The 12,043-nt window shown below is 43.4% G+C and overlaps 1 protein-coding gene across 10 annotated transcripts in view; it reads left to right on the top strand.

Annotated features, from left to right (window-relative positions):
• The window catches only part of LOC129861859 (guanine nucleotide exchange factor for Rab-3A-like), a 28,031-nt gene extending 19,151 nt beyond the window's left edge, over nucleotides 1-8,880 (top strand). For 6 of the 10 annotated variants that reach the window (XM_055933006.1, XM_055933003.1, XM_055933005.1 and 3 more), the window contains 6 exons: nucleotides 1,541-1,669; nucleotides 3,700-3,812; nucleotides 4,818-4,841; nucleotides 6,175-6,274; nucleotides 6,491-6,557; nucleotides 6,722-8,880. In XM_055933006.1, coding sequence (XP_055788981.1) covers nucleotides 1,541-1,669; nucleotides 3,700-3,812; nucleotides 4,818-4,841; nucleotides 6,175-6,274; nucleotides 6,491-6,557; nucleotides 6,722-6,813 — 525 coding nt within the window. In that variant the 3' untranslated portion in view covers nucleotides 6,814-8,880. The remainder of the gene's footprint in view (nucleotides 1-1,540; nucleotides 1,670-3,699; nucleotides 3,813-4,817; nucleotides 4,842-6,174; nucleotides 6,275-6,490; nucleotides 6,558-6,721) is intronic. The other 4 variants (XM_055933007.1, XM_055933004.1, XM_055933008.1 and 1 more) reach the window with 3 other exon arrangements.
• Nucleotides 8,881-12,043: the final 3,163 nt, after the last annotated feature.

Genomic DNA, 12,043 nt, shown 5'->3' with positions numbered 1-12,043 from the left:
GAGAGAGAGGCTTGTAGGAAGACAACAGCTGCTCTAGAATCACACCAGAGAGAGGCTTGTAGGAAGACAACAGCTGCTCCAGAATCACACCAGAGAGAGAGGCTTGTAGGAAGACAACAGCTGCTCTAGAATCACACCAGAGAGAGGCTTGTAGGAAGACAACAGCTGCTCTAGAATCACACCAGAGACAGAGAGGCTTGTAGGAAGACAACAGCTGCTCTAGAATCACACCAGAGAGAGGCTTGTAGGAAGACGACAGCTGCTCTAGAATCACACCAGAGAGAGAGGCTTGTAGGAAGACAACAGCTGCTCTAGAATCACACCAGAGAGAGAGGCTTGTAGGAAGACGACAGCTGCTCTAGAATCACACCAGAGAGAGAGGCTTGTAGGAAGACAACAGCTGCTCTAGAATCACACCAGAGAGAGAGGCTTGTAGGAAGACAACAGCTGCTCCAGAATCACACCAGAGAGAGAGGCTTGTAGGAAGACAACAGCTGCTCTAGAATCACACCAGAGGGAGGCTTGTAGGAAGACAACAGCTGCTCTAGAATCACACCAGAGAGAGAGGCTTGTAGGAAGACAACAGCTGCTCTAGAATCACACCAGAGAGAGAGGCTTGTAGGAAGACAACAGCTGCTCTAGAATCACACCAGAGAGAGGCTTGTAGGAAGACAACAGCTGCTCTAGAATCACACCAGAGAGAGGCTTGTAGGAAGACAACAGCTGCTCTAGAATCACACCAGAGAGAGGCTTGTAGGAAGACAACAGCTCTAGAATCACACCAGAGAGAGAGGCTTGTAGGAAGACAACAGCTGCTCTAGAATCACACCAGAGAGAGGCTTGTAGGAAGACAACAGCTGCTCTAGAATCACACCAGAGAGAGAGAGGCTTGTAGGAAGACAACAGCTGCTCTAGAATCACACCAGAGAGAGGCTTGTAGGAAGACGACAGCTGCTCTAGAATCACACCAGAGAGAGAGGCTTGTAGGAAGACAACAGCTGCTCTAGAATCACACCAGTGAGAGAGGCTTGTAGGAAGACGACAGCTGCTCTAGAATCACACCAGAGAGAGAGGCTTGTAGGAAGACAACAGCTGCTCTAGAATCACACCAGAGAGAGGCTTGTAGGAAGACAACAGCTGCTCTAGAATCACACCAGAGAGAGAGGCTTGTAGGAAGACAACAGCTGCTCTAGAATCACACGGGGTCACAGATACATTAACAGTCTGGCATCATCAAACTTTAACCATAACATTCAATACTGGCAGACATTTGATACTGGCAGTTTAACAGGTCAAAGGTAGGAACATCAATACTAAGTTGCAACAGATGATTATAAACTAACGAGTGACAACTACTTACTTAAATATACCTGGTTAACTGCTGTTTCCCTTCCCCAAGGGAATGCATCTGTCTGAGTCTTCCTGCAAATACAATCATGTTTATTACATATCAATTTATATACACAGTAAATCACATACAGGAAAATAATTTAATAAAAATAATATCTCATTACAATTATACAGTGTTTCCTGTCCTCAGATGGACAACGTGCTGTATGCAGAGTTCCTGACCTGGAAAGACAGCCCTAGTCTGGACAGAATGTCAGCCTTCCTGGGCCGTATCTACAGAGAGGACATCAGCCCCTGTCTCTCCTTCACCAAATCTGAGGTATGTACCTTTTATGTTTCTCTGCACATACAGTTGAAGTCGGACGTTTACATGCACTTAGGTTAGTCATTTAAAACTCGTTTTTCAACCACTCTACAAATTTCTTGTGAACAAACTATAGTTTTGGCAAGTCGATTAGTACATCTACTTTGTGCTTGACACAAGTAATTTTTCCAATAATTGTTTACAGATTATTTCACTTATAATTCACTGTATCACAATTCCAGTGGGTCAGAAGTTTACATACACTAAGTTAACTGTGCCTTTAAACAGCTTGGAAAATTCCAGAAAATTATGTCATGGCTTTAGAAGCTTCTGATAGGCTAATTGACATCATTTGAGTCAATTAGAGGTGTACCTGTGGATGTATTTCAAGGCCTACCTACAAACTCAGTGACTCTTTGCTTGACATCATGGGAAAATCAAAAGAAATCAGCCAAGACCTCAGAAAAAAACTTGTAGATATCCACTCGTCTGGTTCATCCTTGGGAGCAATTTCCAAACGCCTGAAGGTACCATGTTCATCTGTACAAACAATAGTACGCAAGTATAAACACCATGGGACCAAGCAGCCGTCATACCGCTCAGGAAGGAGACGCGTTCTGTCTCCTAGAGATGAACGTACTTGTGTGAAAAGTGCAAATCAATCCCAGAACAACAGCAAAGGACCTTGTGAAGATGCTGGAGGAAACAGGTACAAAAGTATCTATATCCACAGTAAAACGAGTCCTATATCGACATAACCTGAAAGGCCACTCAGCAAGGAAGAAACCACTACTCCAATACCGCCATAAAAAAGCCAGACTACGCTTTGCAACTGCACATTTGGACAAAGGTCGTACTTTCTGGAGAAATGTCATCTGGTCTGATGAAACAAAAATACAATTGTTTGTCCATAATGACCATCGTTATGTTTGGAGGAAAAATGGGGAGTCTTGCAAGCCGAAGAACACCATCCCAACCGTGAAGCACGGAGGTGGCAGCATCATGTTGTGGGGGTGCTTTTCTGCAGGAGGGACTGGTGCACTTCACAAAATAGATGGCATCATGAGGGAGGAAAATTATGTGGATATATTGAAGCAACATCTCAAGACATCAGTCAGGAAGTTAAAGCTTGGTCGCAAATGGGTCTTCCAAATGGACAATGACCCCAAGCATACTTCCAAAGTTGTGGCAAAATGGCTTAAGGACAACAAAGTCAAGGTATTGGAGTGGCCTTCACAAAGCCCTGACCTCAATCCCATAGAAGATTTGTGGGCAGAACTGAAAAAGCGTGTGCGAGCAAGGAGGCCTACAAACCTGACTCAGTTGCACCAGCTCTGTCAGGAGGAATGGGCCAAAATTCACCCAACTTATGTGGGAAGCATGTGGAAGGCTACCCGAAACATTTGACCCAAGTTAAACCATTTAAAGGCAATGCTACCAAATACTAATTGAGTGTATGTAAACTTCTGACCCACCGGGAATGTGATGAAGGAAGTAAAAGCTGAAATAAATCATTCTCTCCTATTATTCTGACATTTCACATTCTTAAAATAAAGTGGTGATCCTAACTGACCTAAGACAGGGAATTTTTACTTTGATTAAATGTCAGGAAGTGAAAAAACTCAGAAAAACTGAGTTAATGTATTTGGCCAAGGTGTATGTAAACTTCTGACTTCAACTGTACATACAGAATGGCACAACTACTCGTACCAGAATGGAATGTTATTTTTCTGCGAGGGAAACTTCATCTGTAACATTCAGATTAGACAATAAATCCATAGTGACACAATTCACAACTGACAAGTATAAATGCATATGAAACAAGTCAGTCACAAGAATCAATGTCTATATTATATAGATTCTATATTCTATAGATTCTATATTCTATAGATTCTATAGATTCTATAGATTCTATGTATTCTATAGATTCTATATTCTATAGATTCTATATATTCTATATTCTATAGATTCTATATTCTATAGATGTTATATTCTATACGTGTCTGTTTATGTCTTTGTTTTTATTAATGCTCTTCTGTCAACAGTTGTCTCAGTCGGTGCAGAATGCAGTGGAGAACAACTCGCTGACCATCGAACCGGTGGCCGTGTCCGCCGTACCCATGGTCAAAGCCAACGCCGTAGAGTGTGGCGGGCCCAAGTGAGTTATCAGTCAACGTTTTTTTACCGGGTTGTTTTTCCACAGGAAATGTAGTCTGGTTCATGTTTTTTTGTTGTTCTTGACAACGATAATCACATCTGCATCACTCCCATCACTCGTTCTACCTCTGTCACCTCTCATTCACTGCCTATTCATGCTCAAATTAAAACGGTTTCTCTCCTCTTGGTGACTACACCTGTTCTCTATGATGAATATCCATGACAAATTATGGGAACTTGATTGGTCTTTTTATTTTACAACAAACAACGTATTGGTTTACATTTCCACAAACGTGAATGACGTCACTCTCGCTCAGACCCACATGTTCCCACCGTGTTCACGCCCAATGTTGTTGACCTCAAATTGGGTTTTATATAATGTTAGGTTCTAAGTGAACCGAGTAAAAACTCACGGACGATTAGTAAAACTCAAAACCCCAAGTTTATTCACCCACTGAGTCAAGACAACTGAGCAGACAAAAGGCAATTTAGGTGAAGTCTCCTCCTTTAAACTTAACTTCCTGCCTAGCAATAAAAATGTAAAGTGATGCAGGTAATAAACTGTTCCTTCTCCCTTAATGTGACCTCGGCCCCCCATTCCTCACTAATCCACATCTCTCCATCCTTATCAGTGCCTGCAACCATGTGATTTATCTTTCCTTCACTCAGCACATTCCTTAATTGACTCCAACATATACATTCCTCCTACAGATACCCATTAATTTCTGGTTTAGAAACCAGACTGTGGCCCCTCCTCATTTCCATAGGATACCGGATGATTTAACAATATTTCAAGTTTAGAAGTCAGAACCCATCAGTAAGTTATGTCTATTGCTTGATGTGTTTTTTTTGGGGGGGGGGGGGGGATTAGTCTGACTTTATAATAGATTGGTTTTTCTCTTCAAATCTGTTTCGGGTTTTCTGAGTGCTAATGGATTGACTCAATGGGCTACATTGCTTCACCGCATGCTTCCTATTCACACTTTGATTGAATTCTTTCCCCCAGTGGCCTGAGAGCAGCAGTAGAAACGTAAGTTACTTTTTAGGAGCCAATCGTTTGATTTTACTTTCCTTTTCCACCAAAAAAATGACTTGTTTCTATGGTGTGACTGTGTATAGTACTGTGTACATGCTACCTACTGTATACTAATCCTTAGTCGCTCTTCTTCGTCAGAATGTCCTCTTAACACTTTGTCTAACCAGGCGAGCATGTCTTGTTCCAGTGGTCAGACCACGCTTTGTTCATTATTGTTTCTAATGTTAAACAACTAACAATGACATTTTCATATCGTTTACACGTAGGGCCAATTTCACAGACCCAGAATAAGCCTGCTCTTGGGCAACAAATACTAAGGATTAGTCTTAATTTGGTCCGGAAACCGGACCATAGATGAATTTCCGGAAGCTGGCCCATAGAGTTCCATAGATGAATGAGGTCCTGAAACTGGCCCATAGAGTTCCATAGATAAATGAGGTCCTGAAACTGGCCCATAGAGTTCTATAGATGAATGAGGTCTGGAAACTGGCCCATAGAGTTCCATAGATGAATGAGGTCCTGAAACTGGCCCATAGAGTTCCATAGATAAATGAGGTCTGGAAACTGGCCCATAGAGTTCCATAGATAAATGAGGTCTGGAAACTGGCCCATAGAGTTCCATAGATAAATGAGGTCTGGAAACTGACCCATAGAGTTCCATAGATGAATGAGGTCCTGAAACTGGCCCATAGAGTTCCATAGATAAATGAGGTCTGGAAACTGGCCCATAGAGTTCCATAGATAAATGAGGTCTGGAAACTGGCCCATAGAGTTCCATAGATAAATGAGGTCTGGAAACTGACCCATAGAGTTCCATAGATGAATGAGGCCTGGAAACTGGCCCATAGAGTTCCATAGATAAATGAGGTCTGGAAACTGGCCCATAGAGTTCCATAGATAAATGAGGTCTGGAAACTGGCCCATAGAGTTCCATAGATGAATGAGGTCCTGAAACTGGCCCATAGAGTTCCATAGATAAATGAGGTCTGGAAACTGACCCATAGAGTTCCATAGATAAATGAGGTCTGGAAACTGGCCCATAGAGTTCCATAGATGAATGAGGCCTGGAAACTGGCCCATAGAGTTCCATAGATAAATGAGGTCCTGAAACTGGCCCATAGAGTTCCATAGATGAATGAGGTCCTGAAACTGGCCCATAGAGTTCCATAGATAAATGAGGTCCTGAAACTGGCCCATAGAGTTCCATAGATGAATGAGGTCCTGAAACTGGCCCATAGAGTTCCATAGATGAATGAGGTCCTGAAACTGGCCCATAGAGTTCCATAGATGAATGAGCGAGTAGTGTTTGTTTCTCTGCCTCTGACAGGAAGTGTGCGTTGAGCGGCATGTCCCGGTCCTGTAAGCATCGCATCAAACTTGGAGACCGAGAGAGTTACTACTACATCTCTCCCTCCAGCAGGGCACGGGTATCTACCCATGTTTGTTTTGTTTTCTAATCATTTAAACAACATTATGCATGCTAAACATTGATGCATAACATTCATTCATCCTCAACACCTATAGACAGATCAATATGGCCGCCTTTTTTTGTGTTCATAAATACTTTTATTGTGTAGGCCTACGTGAGAGAACCTTTTATTTTGAAGTTGTGAAACCCCGTTTCTCATTTCCAACCCCTCCAGATCACAGCTGTGTGTAATTTCTTCACCTACATCCGTTACATTCAGCAGGGCCTGGTCAGACATGATGGTAAGTGTGACGTCCTTCCTCTTAACAGATAAACACTGAGGTCAACAATGGACCCATTTTTAACAGTAATGGTGACACTGGCATTACATTCCTCTTTTGTCAATGTAGACCGCAAATCTGTCTGGTATACTGAAACCCTAATGTCTTTGACCCCTGACCTCCAGCGGAGCAGATGTTCTGGGAGGTGACACGTCTACGGCGGGAGATGACTGTGGCCAAGCTGGGCTTCTACCTCACAGACACCGACCAGGGATAGAAGACAGACAAGAGGAGACGTCACCGTTAGACCTGGGTCATGTTCATTAGGGCACACCGTAGCAAAAATGTAGTTGTTTTTTTTTGCTCGACGGACCATGTTTTGCAAGCGCTTCGTATTGGATAAGTTCAGATATTACCACTCGTTTAGGGACGCTTTCTTACGTTTCATGCTGAACACGACCCCTGGGATAGAAGACAGGAGCTACAAGATCACCAGTACCCTTTTTTACACGGTCCTGATAACCCAAACCCAGAAACAAAAAACTGGGCTGGTTTGGCTCAGTAGTGTGAAAAGTCCTCAGGTGGACACGCAGAACACAGATTTTATTGAGGTAGGAGAGCGATTTCAAGTGTGTCTAAGGGAAGCAGAAATGACACCACTAGCTTTGCAATTAGATTAGCCTCGTACAAACCAGCCCGATCTGGCGAGCTACACGGTAGCGGAAAAAAAACAAACATTGTAGCAAAACATAATGTAAGCTTGTGAGATCAATATAGTTCGTACGATGCTAGCAGTTAGAGCTAGTTTATAAAGTGCATAGCTCAATCACAATATTATGACACTACCTACAAAGACATGCAATGGATAGCATCGTATATATGGACAGTAGCGTATGTGATTATTAATCAATATAACCATAGAAATTCTGTTTATTATTATTATGTAAAATTGACAAGTGGTTACACAGCTGATCTTAGTCGGCACAGATTTGAAACCTATATACGGATGTGTCATGCTGCCAACACTAATATGGATCGAATCCTAACTGGTTATTAATCACACAGATGTTTTAGGTTGGAGTTCTGACCAATAGAGAACTATGCTGCTCACTTTTCATTCTAAACAGCTGTCCTAGTCTTACATGTCGTCTCCTCTCACCTTAACAACCAGACCAGCTACGTGTCGTCTCCTCACCTTAACAACCAGACCAGCTACGTGTCGTCTCCTCTCACCTTAACAACCAGACTATGTACGTGTCGTCTCCTCTCACCTTAACAACCAGACTATGTACGTGTCGTCTCCTCACCTTAACAACCAGACCAGCTACGTGTCGTCTCCTCACCTTAACAACCAGACCAGCTACGTGTCGTCTCCTCTCACCTTAACAACCAGACTATGTACGTGTCGTCTCCTCTCACCTTAACAACCAGACTATGTACGTGTCGTCTCCTCTCACCTTAACAACCAGACTATGTACGTGTCGTCTCCTCTCACCTTAACAACCAGACTATGTACGTGTCGTCTCCTCTCACCTTAACAACCAGACCACCCATTACTTTGCCTTAACCTTAATAGATTCTTGCACTACGTTGTAAATGCTTTGCATATATAGGACATATAGGAAAGACACCTGGAACTGAGAGGCTGGGTAATAGAAGGGAAGTATTCACTCAGTGTAGATTTAAAAAGAAAAATAGCTGACTCGATTTTTAGTACTACCCAGTTCAGAAGTAGTGTGTTGCAGGTACACAAAGTAAAAGTATAGTGAGTTATCTGAAATATCCCCGTCTTCACTCTGGATACTGTGCAACGACTATCCTAGAAATTAAGGATACAGTTTTTTTTTTTTTTTACATAACGGAGTCATAAACCAATCGTAGACGACTGAGCAATAAGTAGTTCCTCCTCCTTCCTGACACTACCAATTTTATTCACAGCTTTAAAATCACTATGTAGTTGGGAGAGAAAACAGTTGTACATTTATTGCAGTATGTTATGCACAACCGTAGTTGTAATTGCACTCCTGTAAAAATGTTATTGTAATTGCACTCCTGTAAAAATGTTATTGTAATTGCACTCCTGTTGTGTATGATAATGATGTATAAGCCATACATGACCATGAATTGTGTAGCTTTTGCGTGGATACATAGCCATAGTGTGTACATGGGCGTGTGTGTGTGTGTGTTCAGCAACTCCAAAACACTATAGTGTTGACATTAGCCATATCTTGCATGAATCTTTATCAAATGAAGAATATCGGAAGTCTGAAAGTGCAATAACAGCCATGCTATGAGTTTGGAATCCTTGACTTATTATGTCAATAAAACAACCAGTATGATTGTACTCTTCAAAGGGTCATAGTCACACACCATCTGTAGATTGATAGAAAATACACAGAGTGGACCAAAAAAATATGAACACCTGCTATTTCTGTGAGATTGACCAGGTGAAAGGGCTATGATGTCACCTGTTGAATCCACTTCAATCAGTTTAGAGGAAGGGGAGGAGACGGGTTAAAGAAGGATTTTTAAGCCTTGAGACATTTGAGACATGGATTGTGTATGTGATGCCATTCAGAGGATGAATGGCCATGATAAAAGATTTAAGTGCCTTTGCCCCTATGGTAGTAGGGGCACCGGTTTGTGTCAAGAACTGCAATGCTGCTGTTTTTCTCTCTCACACTAAACAGTTTCCGGTGTGTATCAAGAATGGTCCACCACCCAAAGGACATCCAGCCAACTTGAAACAACTGTGGGAAGCATTGTAGTTAACGTGAGCCAGCATCCCTGTGGAACGCCCAGACGAATTGAGCCGTTTTAACCACCCATCTGTGTGTTGTCTGCTCTGGTGCGGTTATAGTCTCTTGAGTCTGCAAATGATTAGTCACGGCAAATGATATAACCCTTCAAAGTCATTGTTGCTGCTAGATGTTACAGAAATTAACTTCTATTTGTATGTGAAAATGCCATGTGATGCACTTTCTCCATTTTGTCGGGTGCCTTTTGTGGCCACCACTGTTTTTGTGGAGATGCACAATTTTTAAGGAGTGTGGCTTTAACCCACAGAAGCCCTGCCTGAATTAGCCTAAAAATCATTTGACTTCAAGGCTCAGGTAGGTCATTGATGTCACTAGATTTAGGTCATTGCCAGAAAGTGTTTGGTTAGTTACCCTCTAACAGAGATGAAGCTGATAAGCGTGTGAAACCACGTTTTTTGTTGTTGTATGGAGGTCTATGAGTGTCGAATTACGTGAGGCTTTATTTGATCGAATAGACGTTTCGTAATGTTTAGGCTGTTACAAACGTACTGATGTGAGAAGATGCAACGTGGCCTTTCCGGCAACTCCGAGGAAAAACGACTTCCCTGTGCGTGTTGTTCGCACGCGTATCTGCCCTCTCATTGGCTAGAATGTTACCACCTGATCTCACTTAACCTTTACTCACTGAGAACATGTATTTTCATTGTTAAAGCGGTCACTCTGCTATCTTGTCAATTAAATAGATCATCTTTGCCTCCACTCGAGATCCTCCCGCACCCAGAGTTGTTGCTGAACCGGTTTAACGAGAGGGAATGTTCCAGACTCACTACATTGTAGATGCCTGACTGATCTTACAGCGCCTGGATAGGTGTTAAACTTATCAGCCAACTACATCATATATAGCTATTGGTAAAACCCCGGAATGAGTAGGTGTGTCCAAACTTTTGACTGGTGTGTGTATATACACTGCTCAAAAAAATAAAGGGAACACTTAAACAACACAATGTAACTCCGAGTCAATCACACTTCTGTGAAATCAAACTGTCCACTTAGGAAGCAACACTGATTGACAATAAATTTCACATGCTGTTGTGCAAATGGAATAGACAAAAGGTGGAAATTATAGGCAATTAGCAAGACACCCCCAATAAAGGATTGGTTCTTCAGGTGGTGACCACAGATGTGAAGGAGGCCGTAGGAGGGCAACAACCCAGCAGCAGGACCGCTACCTCCGCCTTTGTGCAAGGAGGTGCACTGCCAGAGCCCTGCAAAATGACCTCCAGCAGGCCACAAATGTGCATGTGTCAGCATATGGTCTCACAAGGGGTCTGAGGATCTCATCTCGGTACCTAATGGCAGTCAGGCTACCTCTGGCGAGCACATGGAGGGCTGTGCGGCCCCACAAAGAAATGCCACCCCACACGGGGTGGCATGACCGGTTTGGCGGTGGGTCAGTCATGGTGTGGGGTGGCATTTGGCAGTGCTCCTCCTTGCACAAAGGCGGAGGTAGCGGTCCTGCTGCTGGGTTGTTGCCCTCCTACGGCCTCCTCCACGTCTCCTGATGTACTGGCCTGTCTCCTGGTAGCGCCTCCATGCTCTGGACACTACGCTGACAGACACAGCAAATCCACTTTGACATTATGGGGTATTGCATTTAGGCCATTGACCCAAAATCTACATTTAATCCATTTTAATTTCAATCTGTAACAACAAAAATGTGGGGGAAAAAGTCAAGGGGTGTGAACACTGTAGAAACAAACATAATATTCTGCGTGCAGCACGACTGCAATATAGTCGGCCTGGAACGGGGCCATAGTCTGAGTCAGTCGGCCTGGAACGGGGCCATAGTCTGAGTCAGTCGGCCTGGAACGGGGCCATAGTCTGAGTCAGTCGGCCTGGAACGGGGCCATAGTCTGAGTCAGTCGGCCTGGAACGGGGCCATAGTCTGAGTCAGTCGGCCTGGAACGGGGCCATAGTCTGAGTCAGTCGGCCTGGAACGGGGCCATAGTCTGAGTCAGTCGGCCTGGAACGGGGCCATAGTCTGAGTCAGTCGGCCTGGAACGGGGCCATAGTCTGAGTCAGTCGGCCTGGAACGGGGCCATAGTCTGAGTCAGTCGGCCTGGAACGGGGCCATAGTCTGAGTCAGTCGGCCTGGAACGGGGCCATAGTCTGAGTCAGTCGGCCTGGAACGGGGCCATAGTCTGAGTCAGTCGGCCTGGAACGGGGCCATAGTCTGAGTCAGTCGGCCTGGAACGGGGCCATAGTCTGAGTCAGTCGGCCTGGAACGGGGCCATAGTCTGAGTCAGAAAAGCTTTTACAGGAACATGCGTTCCGGATGCTAATGGATTATTGTTCAGAGTTTTATGCACTTCAAACGCTGGGCTATAACACTAAATCCCCCCCAAACAAAGGAGTGATGTACTGTACCCTTAATACAGCTAATGAATTCAACGTAGTAAATTAAACTTTTTTTTTTTTTTTTTAAGTCAAAAAACGTTCTGTCCAAATTGAAGTGGAAAACTCTTCTCATCCATGGGAATAACGAGCGGTATAATGTGGTCTAAAATACGGTTACTTTAGTCATCTTAAAACATGTACAATTCAAAGGTTATATTGATATTTTCGAACAATCTGCGAGTTAAGTTCAATATCCATACAGTCAAGTGCTGTACTGTTATTTATCAGGGTATAATGTATGTCACATTTTAGTGAAATAATAAATCGGTCCCTCTTGCACCAACCACCGGT

Source organism: Salvelinus fontinalis, chromosome 9, assembly GCF_029448725.1.
Source record: "Salvelinus fontinalis isolate EN_2023a chromosome 9, ASM2944872v1, whole genome shotgun sequence".
In the NCBI taxonomy this organism is placed as follows: Eukaryota; Metazoa; Chordata; class Actinopteri; order Salmoniformes; family Salmonidae; genus Salvelinus; species Salvelinus fontinalis.
This window is presented reverse-complemented; position numbering and strand designations above follow the sequence as displayed.